The sequence below is a fragment of the Lampris incognitus genome, chromosome 13, assembly GCF_029633865.1.
Source record: "Lampris incognitus isolate fLamInc1 chromosome 13, fLamInc1.hap2, whole genome shotgun sequence".
Taxonomy (NCBI): Eukaryota; Metazoa; Chordata; class Actinopteri; order Lampriformes; family Lampridae; genus Lampris; species Lampris incognitus.
This window is the reverse complement of record NC_079223.1, coordinates 17,624,925-17,644,006: the sequence shown is the minus strand read 5'-3', so window position 1 is coordinate 17,644,006 and position 19,082 is coordinate 17,624,925. Positions and strand designations below refer to the sequence as shown.

The 19,082-nt window shown below is 44.9% G+C and overlaps 1 protein-coding gene across 1 annotated transcript in view; it reads left to right on the top strand.

The window, feature by feature from the left end:
* phactr2 (phosphatase and actin regulator 2) overlaps positions 1-4,704 on the top strand; it is a 50,692-nt gene extending 45,988 nt beyond the window's left edge. The window contains exon 12 of the mRNA XM_056291372.1: positions 20-4,704. Coding sequence (XP_056147347.1) covers positions 20-35 — 16 coding nt within the window. The 3' untranslated portion in view covers positions 36-4,704. The remainder of the gene's footprint in view (positions 1-19) is intronic.
* The last annotated feature ends 14,378 nt before the right edge of the window (positions 4,705-19,082 follow it).

Below are 19,082 nucleotides of genomic sequence, written 5' to 3'. Positions count from 1 at the left end.
TTCTTCTTTTTTAATGCAGATTCCACCGGCCCTAAACACCATGATGACCAACTGGATTTCACTACCACAAACTCTGTTTTCTACAGCCTTATCGCCACAAAACCAGTCTCCCAGCCTTCAAAACCAACCTCAGTTCACGTTGCCTCCGGATGATTCCTCAACCAACAATGATATGGGCTTATGTCTCAAGGAAAGAACCTACATCCTATGTATAAGGCCTTAGATATATAACTTAGTATTTACGTGTCTATGGTCAGAACTACAGCACGTCATACAGCTCTGGTCAGATCATTTTATTTATTTGGGATAATGCCCTGGGCTTATGATATGTGCCACGATACCCCCCCCCCCCATTCTCCACATTCATTTACATTAAGCCAATCTAAAGAAAAGAGCCAGGGGAGAAAATCGAGGGAAATTGCCTCTCTAGATGTGGTGATTGTCTGAACCTTCAGAGGCGGTTGGTTGGCATAGCCTGTATGTAAAACAAGAAAGCCTTCAGTTTGGGGAGGTGAAGTTGTTTTCAGTGTATAAAGCACTCGGGAAGGTAGTTGTTATGTTTATGGCTATGTATGGGCGTCGTCTCAGAGCAGAAAATGGAGGTGATTGGATTGCTGCATGCTGATGTGACCGTCCGTGTCACAGATGGGAAAGAAAGGGAGAGAGTTTGAGACGTTCAGATGAGCGTCCCTGAACCCTGTCTCATATTCTGCAGTTCATTGTTTTGAGATGTAGTTTAAAGTTTATGGCCACTAGAGGGCACAATGTTATAATAATCCAAGAATGTAAAAATGCATATGCAGATGAAGAATAGCCGGTCAGTGTTTTCGGACTTGGGCGGCTGAAGGTCGAAGTTACAAGCACCTAAGACTTTAAAGAAGGTATGCAATGGAGGGTTGTGATGTTGCTCCTGTACTGTATGATTTCTCATATGTTACGTTTATGAACTGCATCTCCTCAGGTGTTTGAGGGGAGTGCCATACCAGTTTTAATGCGTACACTATGTTTAGGGGGTTTGCTATTAAAGTGTCGAAGAGTGCCTTTCTAGTATTGCAGAGCTGTTTCGCGTCTCCATTTCAGACACTGGGCTGAGGCTCTCGTCCAGACTGACGTGGAACAAGCAGCAACAATGAAGGAAGCGCACACCTGATCACCCCTTCATTTCTTCTTACTCTCTAATTCACTGTGGTGTCAGAGGCCAATCCGAGCCCTTATGTTCCTCCGGTGTCTCAGCCTCAGTGGGACGGTTGATGCACTGATGTATTTTGTGAACGTGAATTCACCCGGTTATAGCCATGGGCTTTGGGTAGTGACCGAAAGAGTGAGATCGCGATACAAGCGGCTGAAATGAGTTTCCTCCGTAGGATGTCTGTTAGTGATAGGGCAAGGAGCTCGGACATCCGGAGGGAGCTCAGAGTAGAGCCGCTGCTCCTTCGCATCGAAAGGAGCCAGTTGAGGTGGTTCGGGCATCTGATTAGGATGGCTCCTGGTCACCTTCCTTTGGAGGTTTTCTGGGCACGTCCAACTGGGAGGAGACCCCAGGGGTAGACCCAGAACTCGCTGGAGGGACTACATGTTCAATTTGGCCTGGGAACGCCTTGAGATCCCCCAGGAGGAGCTGGATGGCGTTGCTGGGGAGAGGGAGGTCTGGAGTGCCCTACTTAGCTTGCTGCCACCGCGACCCGACCCCGGAGAAGCGGCTGCTGATGAGATGAGAGAGATGAGGATTCACCCAGTGACAGTAAATCAGTTCTGACTGTCTCCATGAATACAAACCCAGTATGGTCAACAGCACGTTGCAGAATCTAAATCTTTCACAAATACAAAACTAAGCAATGATTTCGACCGTCTTATTGATCGGCCTCTTGAGGGAGAGACATTTTTTCATCTTTTCCAGTTGCCCGAGCACTGTTTTGGAAAGCATCTGTATAGAAACCTGCCAGTGACACCATGGTGTGACTTATGAAGCCGCTCATTGGAGTGGCATCTAAAAATGGGAGATGAACAGACAAGTGGCTCCTGTACACCTTGCCTTAATATGCATCTTTACACATGTATATCAGAATCAGAATACTTTATTCATCCCCGAGGGGAAATTGGGTATATGTATAGCCTTAAGTGTCCATAGAGAGGCGGATCACGTTTTCGCCCAAAGATGTAGGCTGGCACTGCTGGCAAGCCTTCTGCAATCTGTTAAATTAAAGAAGTCTGTCAGCTGATGACCATGCTGATGAACCAGCCTCTGGACTACGGTTCAGCTAATGCAATTGACATTGGTGTTTGTGACCCTCCATAAAATTCCAAAAATATTGTACCTAGGGAACAAAGCCGGTCTGTAGGTGTTTCGGCCTTTTTAGTCAGAAGGTTTTAAAGGTCTAAGAATCAAAGAAGGTTGAATCAGTTCATCTGGATACAACGTTTATTGACAGATGTGTTTCTTTACTCATCTATGTGACATCTTCAGTCTAAACTGGCTGCAGGTATCCCCACCCTTATAAACAATACAGTGGCATAACCACCGAAACCAACGACCAGTTTCATATGCAAATATGGGTGTGACCATTAACCAGCATTACAATGGCCATGAGTCCTATTCACAGAGTATCTGGGAATGTTTGCATCTTACAGCATTGTAAAATGGCGACAGATGTACTCTAAGTCCCCCCGGTTCAGGGATGGTCATTCCCTCTTCACATAGATGGCCTCTGACAGCGTTCCTCCCTATCAAGGATGTGCACCTCATCATCCTTGAAAGAGTGGCCACTGGCCTGTAGATGGGTGTAGCCTGTGGAGTCCTGGCCTGACGTGTTAGATCTTCTGTGTTCTGTCATCCTCTTGGCCAGCGTCTATTTAGTTTCCCCAAAGTATAAGTCACAGCAATCCTCCTGGCAGTTAACAGCGTACACTATATTGCTCTGTTTGCGCCGGGGGACCTGATCCTTGGGGTGAACCAACTTCTGGTGCAGCGTGTTTTGGGGTTTGAAAGCAACTGAGACGTGATATTTGGAAAATACGCATCTCAACTGTTCCGACACTCCCACTACATATGGAATCACCACTGGTGTACACTGAGGCAACTGTTGTCCTTCTTCTCTCTTCAGTCGGCTGGTGCACTGTTTGGGCGTCTTCCTGGCTTTGACAAATGCCCAGTTAGGATAGCCACACTTAACCAGGACCTGTTTAATATAGGAATTTCTCCCCATCCCCGGCTGCTGTGATTGGTCTTACAATGCTGTGATAGCAAACATTCCCAAATCCTCTGTGAATAGTACACATGGCCATTGAATATCTAGTTAATGCTCCCACCCATATTTGCATATTGTACATACAAACTGATTGTTGGTTTCAGTCGTTATGCCACTGTATTGTACCGTATAAGGGTGGGGATACCTGCAGTCGGTTTAGACTGAAGATGCCACTTAGATGAGTGATGAAACGTATCTGTCAATAAACGTGGTATCCCGATGAAGTGATTCAACCTTCTTTGATTTTCTTATCTGGATTATTGAGCATGCATCAAGACAAAGGTCTGAGAAGTTTTGAATGTCTCCAAGACTGACTTAAAAGGAGACAAATTTGATGCGTTATACCTCGTTTGACATGCAGTTAAACTCCGTGCAGATTATAGTGAAACGGACAAGGCACATGCTAATATAAAGTGTAAAGGTGGTGCGGGGGTTATGATGGTGTCTGTGTGATACTTGGGTCTTTGTGAGAGGTCATTTCTCTATTTCTCAATTGGCAGGAAGAAACTTGTTTGTTTTTTTTTCTTCCCCCTACCTAGCCACAAGAAATACTTAAGATGTGCATCACTAAGTATCCCGGAGGCACATTAAATTTAAAACAAAATATTTCCGTCCCATTGCTTTTAGATGTTTTCTATGTCGACAATTAAAGAAGGATTTTGTGGTTTTTCCACTCGGCAAACTTTTACCAGAGGGGAAACATTGCCTGACAAGGGGACGTGTGGCTGGTTTTAAACTATCTTGCTAACCTCAACATTTCTTTTGTAAATGGCCTCAAACCACCAAGACGCTTTCTTTTCGTTTAAACGCAGTAATCGAAAATGGATGTGATTCCTCTATCCCCTCGCAGCCCCCCGGAAATTGTAACATAAAATCTGTGTACATCATTGAAAAAGAACCAACAGTATTCGTTCACATGAATGTCTAGCTTGTTATATATATGGATTACTTTGTACAGAATGTATATTGAGCATGTGCATACATCAAAATCCAGTTTACTGCCAATGAAATTATACAGTGTCACTCTGTTGTGAATGTTTTAAACTATGATTTTTGCTGTTTTATTAAAAAATGGTTATTAACCCTGAGATGTTGACAATGCAGTGTTCCGCAGAGTCCACCCACCCACACACACAGACACACACACACACACATACAAGTGCTCTTTGTGGGTGTCATAACAATTGCAGGGAGATTGGCTTTAATTTCAATATGTGGAACCACTGCCTTGCCTTTACTTAGCAAACCCGTCTCCCCACTCGCCTTACTCATGGTCGTACACAGGGTAGAGATGGTAATTAACCTCCACTGAAGCACGAAAAGTTGAGTCAATGCTTTATCTGTGCATGAGAGACCGACCCTGGACGGCAACAAGGTTTCTTATCATATCTGGATGAAGAATTGTTTAATCAACTATCTCTTTTTTATGCCTCAAATGAGCTCCTCACGCAATTCTTTATAAAGCTTTCCCATAATCAGAATGTTCTTGTACTTAAATGCATTTAGTGCAAGCGTGAAAATTCAAGTTGCAGCCTTTTAGGTAAACATGTGGTCTGCTGGATGCTTATAAACCAGGGGCCATGTTCCTGTACGGCTAAATAAGAGCTGTTCACCCAGGAGGATGTTGTATCTATGTGACGTCTATGTGAACACTTCCTCAATTCTTCCTCCGTTTTATTTGCCAACAGTAAACGCCACGCTAAAGGACTTTATCGAGGAGGACTACGAAAAACGACTGCATTTAGTCCAAACCATGAATTCCCCATATTTGCCTAAAGAAAGGATGCAATCTGGAATAAAATCTCTTTCTCTGTACTTGGACAAGAGACACTGAAGTCTGCGCAGCAAATGTTTAGAAATATGTTGTGTGCTTATGTAAATGTAGCTCACGAGCTGTGAACTGGTTTGTCCTTGTTTGGGACGCAAACGGCTTTATCTAAGGGCCTCGGTATTTAACAACCAAAATAGAAATTCCCTGAGCTCAGGTGTCGCTAAATATCAAATCCGAGTCTTTATTCGCTGGAACTGCCATACATTACTCATTATAGTCTCAAATGTAAGAGTTCGAATATCGATAGTCGGTCAGTATTACCCCAGCAAGTCTGGCATCTGTTTAACCAGACACCTTACAGCAGCCCCGCTCTTCCGAGCCGTCCCGGTCGCTGCTCCCCCCCCCGCCGATCCGGGTAGGGCCGCAGACTACCACACGCCTCCTGCGATACATGTGGAGTCGCCAGGCGCTTCCTTTCACCTGACAGTGAGGAGTTTCCCCAGGGGGACGTAGCGCGTGGGTGTATCACGATATTCTCCCCCCCAGTCCCCCCCTCCCCTGAACAGGCGCCCCGACTGACCAGATGAGGCGCTAGTGCAGCGACCAGGACACATACCCACATCCGGCTTCCCAATTGTGTCCGTTGGGACGCCCGACAAAGCCGGAGGTAACGCGAGGATTTGAACCTGTGATCCCTGTGCTGGTAGGCAACGAAGTGATAAGGCTGTGAATGTTACCATGCAAATCAGCTAGCTAGTCTAGTTGGCCTCCATTCAGCTTAGTTTAAAAAGGAGTTTAAAAGAGCTGTTGCCTCTTTGACCCTTGGACTGGTAGCTGCTGCCCGTAAGTACCCGGATCGTTCCGTCAGTTCACAGGAAGTGTGTACATGTGAACATGCATGTTGGTGTGATGGCGTTTCTCCCGTCCTGGTCCACCGCGGCGAATATCTCTCTCCTGCCGCGGCGCTGCAGTTGTGTGAAGACGTATTTCCATAACGAAATCACCGGGCTTCCGTCAGCCTGTCTCTCGTCAGGCTGACTGTGTTGGACGGGACTGGGTCAAGAGCGGGGGACTCGCACAACCGTGAATCACCGAGTTCCCCCTTACGTTTTGATTTCGTTGAAAATGTGAAAATCGACAAGATTGCAATCAGGGTTTTCTCACCACACCACGGTTTAACGCTGAAAGCAGCAGGCGGATTAACTGCATGTTGCCCCAAGACAACTTTCTCAACATCGACCCCAAACACATTTACGTCTCATGAAAGCCATCTGACATTTCACTTTACCGAGCAGGTGTCGTGTGTTATAAATGCAGCCACTGTAATGTCAAAATTGTGTAATGTATGCGTTTTTTTTTTGTGCGTATAAAGAGCCACGAGAAATACTTATCTGTTAGCTATTATTGCCAGCAGCCATACCCATGTGTACCCTGGCTCTGCTGAATGACGGAAGCTAAGCAGGTATGGGCTTGGCTAGTGCTTGGATGGGAGACCTCTTGGGAAAATGAATTGCTGCCGGTAGTGGTGTTGGTTGACCAGTAGGGGGCAGTCTCCCCCTCTGGTCCTAATAAAAACAACAAATCCCAGTGCAGTGACGGGGACACGATGCTGTAGGAGGTGCCGTCCTTCAGAGGAGACCTTAAACCAAGGTCCTGACTCACTGTGGTCAATAAAGATCCCATGGCACTTATCGCAAAGAGTAGGGGGTTCCCCGGTGTCCTGGCCAAATTCCCAACCTGGCTCTCTCCAACTGGCCACCTAATCATCTCCCCATGTAATTGGCTCAATGATTCCTCCCTCTCCACCTCAAGCTGATGTGTGGTGAGCGTTCTGGTGCAAAATGGCTGCCGTGCATCACCCAGGTGGGTGCTACACATCGGTGGTGGTTGAGGTGAGTTTCCCTCTTCAATGTGAAGTGCTTTGGCTGGTTTGAAAAGCACTATATAAATGTAATGGCTATTATTATATTGGGTTTTTTTTCAAGGCAAGATGGGGTGGTTACTCTTAAGTAATAAAGGAATATCTATCAGTCTATTTACTGCAGCTCTCTACTTATTCAGTACACCGGTAACACATTTGTGAAGCTTAGGACTCGGTTATAGGTCGCAGATTTCATGGCTTGAAGACTTGTCAGCACTCACAGGTGGGAACTGCCATTGCAGAAGTTAACGCTCAGTGACGTTATGTTTATTTTTTATTTTTTAAAAGGGCATGCAGACCATCTTCAGGGCATTTTGAGCACAAGACACAATTTCTCGCACATCTTCTGGATTAATGAAGGATCATGTCTTCGGGCCAACTTTTCAATACATCTGTGCACTGAGCGTCACCAACAGCGATATCTAGTTTAATATACTCCCCCTTCCCTTGATCTCAGAGTTTCTCGGCGCTAACTTTGGTTGGCTTGAGATTGCAAAAAAAAAAACAAAAAAAAAACTGCATAATGAAGCTGTTGTGATATGGTTCAGACACTCTAATGGAAGGAAACACTGAAAAGTATTGTGGAACTGGTTGTGTTTGCCAGACCATCTTGTCTTGTCAGGCCACACAGTCAATTCCAGTTTCCTTTCAGAGCTTTGCAAGGGCTTTCAAAAGCACCTTTGCAGCAGCTGAATGCCCCCCCTCCATATCTCTACAAACTAACAAAGGCCAGAGAGAGCACATGTAAATATCTTTATCTTACTCCATTTTTTTCAGATTCACTAGAAAAAAATTCTGTGATCTTGACATGGGGGGAGTCATTTCTTTGGGGATCGAGATCAAAAACACTTTCTCATTATTATTTTGCAGTCTCGCCATACCAAGCTTTTATTATTGAGATCGGGAAATAGATTTCCTGTCATCACGACAAAGCAAAGTAAAAGAAAATCATTACCCATGTCCTCTCCAGCCCTCCTTATGAAACTCACTCAGAAATGTTAATTGTAAACAGGCGTTCCTCATTGGCCAGCTGAGGACAAACCACGCTCTGCGTGCCACCGCCGTCTAATGAGATTGGAGAACAATGAAGAGACAGTTTTCAATTCACCTTGCATGCGTCCTGATCTAGACAACAATGACAAGGTCCGCAGATTCGTTTGGGAACTGTGAGAGACACATCCGTCAGGAAGTAATCTTGGAAAGCAAGGGGACACATTTCTGTTTTTCCTGTTAAAGCAATGATGTGGTGCATCTTGATGAAAACCCCCAAGGCGAAAGGGCGATATTGCTTTTCATTTGATTCCATGCCCACGTTGACATGTGCAGTTTGAAACGAGAATGGTTTAGCACTGGAAAATGTGAACTCTTTGAAAATGACTTCCCACGATTTAATGCCCGTTTTGAAAAAGCAGTTTGTTGCTTTAACACCCAGCACATAAACCTCAGGCAAACAGCAAAAAAACATCACATTTTGCTGCAGCAAAAGTGGTGAAGTGGTTCGCGCGGTCGCCTCACAGCAAGTAGGACCTGGGTTCGAGCCCCGGCGTTGTCCAACCTTGGGGGTCATCCCAGGTCGTCTTCTGTGTGGAGTTTGCATGTTCTCTCCGTGTCTGTGTGGGTTTCCTCCGGATGCTCCGGTTTCCTACCACAGTCCAAAGACATGTAGGTCAGGTGAATCGGCCGTACTAAAATTGTCCCTAGGTGTGAATGTGTGTGTGTGTGTGTGGGCCCTGTGATGGCCTGGCAGCCTGTCCAGGGTGTCTCCCCACCTGCTGCCCGATGACTGCTGGGATAGGCTCTAGCATCCCCGCGACCCTGGGTGGGATAAGTGCTTTGGATAACAGAATGGAATTTGGCTGCAGCAATAATGGGATTAAAGACGAACATGAAAAAATTGGTAACTGTCATGAATCTTGAGTCAGATGCGACCCTAAAATAGACTTCAGATTCACAGGCATTTAGTTTGGTGTAGTGGTCTTTAACCACGTGACATTCAGGACTAGGTGTGTGTACCATTTTCTGCCCATGACTGTGGTTGGAGTTTTGCTACTTAGTGAAATTGTTTGGTGTAACTTCCATCCATCCATTTTCCGACCCGCTTATCCTGCACTCAGGGTCACAGGGATGCTGGAGCCTATCCCAACAGTCATTGGACAGCAGGCAGGGAGATACCCTGGACAGGCCGCCAGACTATCGCACAGGTCCAACATACACACACACACACACACACACACACACACACACACACACACACACACACACACACACACACACACACACACACACACACACACACACATTCATACCTAGGGACAATTTAGTATGGCGGATTCACCTGACCTACATGTCGTTGGACTGTGGGAGGAAACCCACGCAGACATGGGGAGAACATGCAAACTCCACACAGGATGACCCGGGACGCCCCCCAAGGTTGGACTACCCCGGGGCTCGAACCCAGGACCTTCTTGCTGTGAGGCGACCGCGTTAACCACTACACCACCATGCCGCCCTGTTTGGTGTAACAATGGCTTAAAATTTTTTTCCAGATGTACTTTAAGATGTGTCATCGTGAATGTGTGTGTGTGTGTGTGTTTGTGTGTGTGTGTGTGTGTGTGTGTGTGTGTGTGTTCATGTGAATTGGGTGTGTATAGGCCTAAGGCTGTAGTAATAAAATACCAGCCCAATGTGGTCATCGTCATTGAAATGAGAATGTTGTCATCCTCATTCCAGCTTTCAAAGAGGATGGGGGGGCTTGAAAAAGAGTGAGAGGGGGTTGAACCGTATAGGGACAGGAAAGAAAACAAGACAAACATGAATAGGGGAGAATGAGAGATGGAAAGAGGCAAGGGACAAAAGAAATGGCATTGACATAAAGGGAGAAGGGACAGATGGAGAGAGAGCGGTAATTCATCAGTCATTCTGTGGAGCCTTGTTTCCCTCCAATGACTCGCCTCACTCGATGCAGAGTAAAGTCCGACCTTGGCGGCGGGCAGCACGGTATACGTTTATATTAGGGGACAACTTTTTCCATGTGCTGGTGACATACTCTGACTTGTGAATTTAGCAGCCGTGACGTTATGTAAATATTCACTTGTTTGTATTTATCTTTTTCACCCAAGTGCTGATACAGTGACATTTTTAGCGAAGGGAGAGAAATGAGCCAAACAGAACAGCTTCGCTGCTATCTGAGCATCCCCTGTGAGGGACCAGCGACCATAAAACGCTGGCCATACCAGGGAACCTGTAAGAAAAACTGGGGACCATTAGCAACAGCGTCGTCCATTACACTCTGCTGGCCTTATGTGTTGCTGGGCTGAGGTATCGACTGAAGGAGCAGACATATTGGATTGCCGCAGTGGGGCATATAGGGAGGTAAAGTGACGGGATAGACTCTCGGATGACTGCTGCCCATTAAAATGCATTGGGGGACTTTCAGTACAAGCAAACAATTAACCCGGTGGCCCTGGTTCTGAAACACGTTGAGCTTCGAAACCATTCATCGTCCCTTGACTTGACTTTAGTAGAATTCAATTCGTAGATTAATGATATGTCTGTTTAATTTAGTTGTCCCAGCACACCTTGCATTGGCATCAACAGACAGGCAGACAGACAGGTAGGCAGACAGGCAGGCAGGCAGAAAGACAGACAGACAGACAGACAGGTAGGCAGGCAGACAGACAGACAGGCAGAAAGACAGACAGACAGGTAGGCAGGCAGATAGACAGGCAGACAGACAGGTAGACAGACAGGTAGACAGACAGACAGGCAGACAGAGCCAGCACTAACCGTTGTCAATAGGACTGTCGATGCTGGTTTCTTTGGCACACCTACATTTAACCTTTAGATGGTTTTTACATGTAAATGTCAGCAAACTCACTTAAATGGTCTCGGGTTAAATTACTCTTTAAGACACTTAAATGTGATTTGAGCAAGTCATTATTGATTCCGATTATCAGACAAAAAATGTTTTTTTTTCCGATATATTTTGATGACCTAATTTCGCTATCATACCTCATACACAAGTAAGTGGCACATTCATAAACGGTGCTGTGATGTCATGTGGTCCTGTTCGTACTGTTTTGGTTAAGGGGGGAGGCTGGGGGGAGACCGAGATAAGAGTTTGGAAATCATCTGTCTCCATGCTGAAAGTGCACAGGTGCGAGGGTGTCCCAATTCTCGCTTTTGTTATACCCATGTGGTCTTGAGGGCTTGGAGGAGGACCACAGGACTTACATGGGGGGCCATTTGGGAAAGGGCCAATCACTGTTTAAAGCGGCATAAGGGCGTTTCTGCCCAGTGCACGCTGTTTTAGCTGACGGCAATTCCCAAAATTCTGTTTCATGTTGCTCGAATAACATAAGACATAAATCGAAAGTCATGGCTTCTAACACTGTGACTTCTTATATTTGTTTTCATTTGTTTAAGAACAACAAAATCAAAGCAATCGATTTCAATTTGAAAAGCATAAATATAACATACACATGAGGTAAATGTTAGTCAATAGATATGTTAAATAAGTTACTTCCTGTGCAGCACTAAAGATTTTAACAAATAGACAAATCATGTAACAAAAAGGTTATTTATTTATTTATTTATTTTTATTGGGGCTTGGGGAGGGAGGGGTATCATCATTGATAGCAAAAAGGTAATATTGTACCATGGAAACATTCCCTTGTGCAGCTTTAAACATCATCCAACAAACAGAGTCATAACTAACCCCAGCAGCATAATTAGCTGTATCTGACATTAATTAGATCAGCTATGGTTAATGGTAAAGTTAGCTGACGTTCAAGGTGCAATCTCAGATGTTGGCAGGCCTTACAGATCTTATCTTACAGATAAACAGACAGGCTTTTTGCTTGCGTCATCACAATTCTGTTTCGGCCGTGTTGTTTCGGTGATTTAGGTCTTTCGGCCGAAAACCGAAAAGGCCGAAGATTTTCGGTGGCCGAGTTTTCGGTGCATTCCTAGTCTAAAGTAATTATGTGAAGGTGAGCAGACCTCTGATTCCCCTGCCCCTTTCCATTTGCTGAAATGATGCTAATCTTTAAACCTTATCCTGACCTTCACCATGCCTGTATTCCTAACCGTAGAACTAATCAGTGAGTTTAAAATTGCCTCTTCTCAAAGTCAGGAAATGATTCTTGGTCTCAAATACGGGCTTGTTACACAATACTTGCCCGCTCAGTTAACAAGGCTCCGCAGGCAGGATACAATCCATTTCATTGTGCCTGGCTCATTGCACTCGAGGTCTCTGCTCGACCCCTCTTTGGAATAGCCTAGGAGATATTAATCATTACTCTAATACCCGCTGTGTCTGAAGATTGAAGAAAAACAACCGTTGAAACTCATTTTCCCCCTCCTTTTGTACTTTTCTCCTTACGTTATGATCCGTGGGGCTTTCTCAAAGTAAGCTGCACCCTGGTCCAGCATGTGTCAAAAGGGTGCGAAAGACTAACGTGGCGAAAATATAAACTACAGCTCGCTGAATGAGATGGAATCTCTGCTCACCTATTCTAGTAAATGAAGTTATTTTCTAGAAAAGTAATTGTTTTAGGAGGATTGTCACGGTTATTGAGTTGAAAATAGGATATTTTGCTGCACAGTGTGGTGTTTGGTAAATTTCACCTTGATTCCATATTATGAGCCACTGACATCATTGGACTGAGGACATATCCATTTGCTTTTTCCTCCCTTCTGAACAAATCATCACATTCATAAATAGAACGGATGAATGAGAAAACTCAGAAGAAACTCAGAGACCAATATGCAGTTTCGGGGGTGATCACCACTACTGCACAAAGGAACTGTATTTCCATTACACTCAAGATGTATATTTCAAGAACAGGGAAAATAAGATGATACGCATTATCTATTTATTTACAGCATTTATTTATTTATTTATTTACAGAAAAATGGGTTACCCACCATTTCCTTCTTATACAACTGGCTCGCTGCAAGTAGATTACATCTGTCTTCTCTTGAATCTCTCCGAACTGCTGTTAAGTCTGTCTGAGGATCGAAAATAAGAGAAGAAGTGACAAGGTTTGGATTAAAGGATCATAGTGAGGGGGGGGCGACAGGGACAGGAGGAAAGGGGATAGTTACGCTGAAGAACAGAGATGAGATTAGGGGAGGGAGCCGGTTCGCTGATGGATAAAACAGCAGAGTAGCATCGAAGGGGAAGGATAATTGGATTGCAGGAGCATTAGTATTTCAATAGGGTGAATGCGTCTCTTGGACCTTTTCAAGCATCTGGCTGAGCTCCCGTGCAATCAGAAGAGAGCCGATATGGACACCTCCCAAATGAGATGCTCATTAACGCACACAAGAACAAAGCCATACACACATCCATGCAAAGCATTTTTCACTCTTTCAGTAGATTTATGGTGGCAGGTGTGGGAGTGTAAATCACTGACTGCTCACTATGCATTATCCAGCATGCGTATATACATGAACAGACACTGAATTTACAACAGTGGTGCGTCCCATCACCCCACCCAAGAATGTCTCCTTTGCAGCTGCCTCTGTGACCCAGACATAGGCAAGATGTCTGTGCTGTCATTTTGCCTGCTGTCTCAGTACTGTAGGAGTTGATAGAAACAGCTCCTGAAGTGTCCCTCAGCGGAGGATGGATCCTACCCAGGAAGTATATTTTGGTTGTGATCACATCCAAAATCTGAAATAATACAAAAAATTAGGTGGGCGGTGAGTGAAACACCAGTAATTGATGAAACTTACTCAATGATAATGTAACATTAACTTATACAGTGAGTCCTGCTAGGATATACAATGCAGGCATGTGCCGACCAGCTTGCTGCAGTCTTCACAAACATTTTCAACTGGTCACTACAACAAGCCACAGTCCCTACCTGTCTGAAAACTGCCACCATCAGCCCTGTACCCAAGACCTCAGCAGTCACAAGCCTGAGTGATTACCCGCTGGTTGCTCTCATGCCAGTAATCATGAAATGCTCCAAGAAATTGGAGCTGGCCCAAATCAAGGCCTGCATCTCCTCCGATCTCGACCGCCACCAGTTTGCCTACAAGGCCAACAGATCCACAGATGATGTCATCTCATTCGTGCTACACACAGCCCTCACCCACCTAGAAAACCCCAACACTTGCGTCAGATTGTTGTTTGTTGACTTCAGCTCAGCATTCAAATCCATCAGCCTGAACAAACTGCTCAACAAACTGCAGACACTAGGTCTAGAAACCAGTCTTTATCTGTGGGTCAAGGAATTTCTAACTACCAGACCCCAGCATGTCAGGCTGGGCCATCACATCTCCTCCAACATCCCCAACACCGGCGCTCCCCAAGGGTGTGTTCTCAGTCCACTCCTCTACTCCCTCTTCACCTACGACTGCACTCTCACCCACAACCCCAACACCTTAACTAAATTCGCAGACGATACAACCAGAATGGATCTGATACCCAATGATAATGAAACAGCCTAAAGGGAGGAGGTCCAGACACTGTCTGCATGGTGTAGGGACAATGACCTGAACCTCGTTACAAAAAAAACCTAAAGAAATCACACCACACTGGGCTGTGCATCAATGGGGAGGAGGTGGAGCGGGTTGCCGGTTTCAAGTTCCTGAGAGTCCACATATCCTACTTATCACCATTCGATGCTGCCTAGCTTCGTTCTCCCCTGTAACCACCTTGCAGTCTCCAATCCCTTTCAGATCGCACCTTCTACGTAAGATATAGTCCACCTGTGTGCACTTTCCTCCACTCTTGTACGTCACCCTGTGTTCCTCCCTCTTCTTGAAATATGTATTCACCACAGCCATTTCCATCCTTTTCACAAAATGTGTCCTTCCACATTTCTCTCCTTGACGTCATACCTACCAGTCACCTCCTCATCACCTCTGTTCCCTTCACCAACATGACCATTGAAGTCCGCTCCAATCACCACTCTCTCCCCCTTGGGTACCCTCTCTACCACTTCATCCAACTCACTCCAGAATTCTTCTTTCTCTTCCATCTCACACCCAACTTGTGGAGCATATGTGCTGATAACATTCATCAATACACATTCGATTTCCATACTCATCACTCTGTCGGGCACTGTCTTCACCTCCAGCATGCTCTTGACATACTCTTCCTTCAGAATTACCCCTACCCCATTTCTCCTCCCATTCGCACCATGGTAGAAGAGTTTGAACCCACCTCCGATGCCCCTGGCCTTACTCCCCTTCCACCTGGTCTCTTGCGCACACAGTATACTTACCTTCCTTCTTTCCATCATATCAGCCAGCTCTCTCCCTTTACCAGTCATAGTGCCAACATTCAAGGTTCCGACTCTCACTTCCACACTCCTACCCTTCCTCCTCTCCCGCTGCCTCCGGACATGCCTTCCCCCTCTCCTTTTCCTTCACCCAACAGTAGCATAGTTTCCACCGGCACCCTGCTGGCCAACAGGACCGGTGGCAGCTGTTGGTAACCAGGGCCTTGACCGATCCAGTATGGAAATCTGACTTGTGACCCACATATTTGATCTGGCAAAGATTTTATGCCGGATGCCCTTCCTGATGCAACCCTCCCCATTTATCCAGGCTTGGGACTGGCACTAAGAATGCACTGGCTTGCGCATCCTCAGTGGCTGGGTTGCATCCTCAGTGGCTGGGTTGTATCCTCAGTGTCTGGGTTGCATCCTCAGTGTCTGGGTTGCATCCTCAGTGGCTGGGTTGTATCCTCAGTGTCTGGGTTTGCATCCTCAGTGTCTGGGTTTGCATCCTCAGTGGCTCGGTTATCAAGTAACAACTTCTAATGACAATAATTCTAATGAAGATAATTGGGTTCATCAGAAGAGGGATGCTCTCATTTAAATATTTTAATTTGATGAAAGGCAATATTTTTCTTTTACTCAAGATATTATCTGTCTTGTAGGGCTTTATTGTCAACAAATCACAACTCAATCAACAATGGGTAAGGACTAGCACCAATGGTAAATCTCTGTGTCCTCCTTTCAAAAAACGTATGTCACATGAACTCCGGTCTATCTACTCTATGTCATTCCCTCTGACCATTCTTGATCCTGTATCAGCCGAGTTTCCAGCTTCTATTTCTTTCATTTGTAACAGTATTTTTTTATTTTTTTTGCCAGTGTTTATCCACAATTTTATCTATTGAAGTTCTTTATTGGTGACCGACATGGAGGGGGAATTATATAAGCAGTTATAGTTTTGTGTGTGTGTGTGTTTGGGGGGGGTTGGGGCAGGAGGCATGAAACGGGGTATGATTGCGGGGCCCCAGAGGGCCGCTGTTGAGGTAAAAGTACACCTGCTCCATTTCCCTTGCTTTTTTACACTTTGCAGTATAATTAGCAGCATATAATTCACTTACATATCAATAAAGCTGCTATTGAACTGGTCAAATTTTACTTTAAGAGGGGGAATATTGTCTCAAGACCATCTCGGCAACATGGACGACTGACAGAATTTCCCACACACACCCTTAAAGTCAAACAGATTTTGACTTTAAGGTTAGATGTCATGTTATTTTCCCATCTCGTTAGGAGGAGAGACACTAAACGGCCTGTGTTGCTGTTGAAGGCAAGAGCATGTATTCATTCATATGATATCCACCTGACTGCTATATCCACCATGACGCTTTCTGGCATGTTTCTGTTAAGACCTTTTGTGTACACTCCAACTCTGGCCTGGTCTTGGATAATCTGTCATAATAGCTGTTTTGTATGTATGATAGAGGCTTTCTGGGATTCTCTGAGCTCCCCTACTGGCTCCAAGAAGCCGCAAGTTGGAGATTATGAACAAAAACACTGGCTGGAGGGCAGGCAGCAGGGGAGGGACACTGCCCGGTAGGAGTCCATTTGTGTCCACACAGAACTGAGTGAGAACAAATAAACAATTCAAGCTGCACGGTGAGGTAAGGTTTGAGCAAAAAAAGGAAAAGCGTGTGCGTTGGTGGGTGATTGTATACTGGGTTCACTCATGCTGTTTTTATGCCCGACTCATATAGTGAGGACAGATGGCAAGGACTTACCCCAACAACAGACCTTCCAACACACACACACACACACACACACACACAATCCTTCTCTCTAACACAAACTGCATGACATTAGAATTTACGTGACACCTGCAGATGAATCTCTTGTCCAACAATGAATCATACACAACATCCTCTCTCACTAAGTGTGTGTGTGTGTGTGTGTGTGTGTGTGTGTGTGTGCGCGTGTGTGTTTACATACTTGGCAAGCAATTTATTTGATGTATTACCTGAGGTCAGCACTTCAGACCTTGGCTACTGCTGTTTCCTTCCAGTCAAGCCTTCTCTTATTGGACTTTTCACTAAAAACAACACTGCACCAACAACACCTTGAAAGGTTCCACAATGGGGGGGATTTGCAACTTCAACATAAGCAGTATAATAAATTGTATTTTTTTTTCTAATGTGCATCCCTGAATGTGAACTATTTATCATGTTTGACGAGCAGTCATACTTCAGGTGCGAAGTTGCTCTCCTGAACTCACTAATCATTTACTACTGAGAAAAGTACCAGAAGCAGCAATTTAAACTGACGATGAAAAATCAAGAGATGCAATCATAATCACCTCTGAAGTGGAACAACAACACCAACCTCATCATCAGAAAGGCTCAGCAAAGACTACTTCCTCAGGTGACTGAAGAAGTACCATGTCAAAAAACACCTGTTGGTCCTCTTCTATCAAGCCATCATAGAGAGCATCCTCACATTATCCCTCACTGTCTGGTATGGGAGCTCAGACAGTCGCACCAAGTGGCAACTGGAGCGGATTGTTACTAAAGCCTCCAACATAATCGGTTGTGACCTTCCCCCAATCAACTCACTGTATATAAAGTGCACCTTCAATGGGCAGCTAAAATAACCAGTGACCCCTCCCACCCAGCCCACCGCCTCTTCCAGCTTCTCACCTCTGGAAGGCACCACAGGTCCATATTAACCCAAAACCACAGCTTCTTTCCTACAACAGTCAGAACACTTAACAGCCCTTGCTAGCCCCCCTTGCTACAAGACCCCAAATACTGACCGAATGCACTGTATGCACTGGACTGAACTCAGACTGGATTTGTTTGCACTGGTACATCAACCATTGTACTCTCTGCTTGTTGGGCTACTTGATATACTAGGGAACTGAACTATACATCACACACACACACACACACACACATATTTCTTATATCTATTTTTTTTCACTGTGCATATTCTCACATTTACGTGTTTCTTTTTGTGTTTGTTGTCGTAATGGTCTATGGTGCAGCTTGTTTTTCTTTCTTTTTGCACTGGAACTGGGCTACCATGCTGTACCAGAACAATTATCACCAACATTGTTGCATGGCAATAATAAAGTATCTACTTATACCAACCAGTTAGACATTTTCACTTTACTAAAACAAATTTTGTTTGGAAGTTTAAAATTCACTCGATGTATCTGCATTTTCTTCACTGTGTTATGCCACACTTGCCTGTTTAATTTGCCCACTAGAGTGTCTAAATTTGCCTTGCAAACATAACAGGCACAGCTAGTGAAGGTGATGTGTGTGTGCAAGCACATCTGATCTGTTTGAATGCGTGGGTGGATAGTGGTCGTAAATACGGTTTTTGTGTACATGTGGGAGTGTGTACTTGAGTTTGCCGTAGGTGTGTGACAGACTGCATAGGTTGAGAGGACAATGAAGTGTTTGCCTAGGCAGCAAGAGATTGGTTTTAGTTTAGCTTTGACGTGGAGCAGGCAAACAGCACATAACAGTCCATATTGCCTATGATGAACAAGAGCTGTGATGCAATACGGTTAATAAGCTTTAGGCTCAACTATGTCTATGCCTGCATCCAAGGTGGTTTATGAGGTTTTGAGTTCAACTTAATATTTTCCACATGAATTTGTAGCTAAATTCCAAAGCCAAGCATGTCTGTCTGAAAATTTATTGTTGAACACCTATCTAAGAACAGTCCAGAAATTGAGTTGAGTGCTGTGTCTATACTCCCTTATCCATATATTACTTTAAATTAGCACAAAATGTTACTACTTGCTCTTAAGTCCCATAAAACAACTACAGGGCCTTACGGAGTGATGGTCAAAAAACAAAAGCAAATCAGCAACAACTGTAGAAAAATTACTTGACCATGTGTAA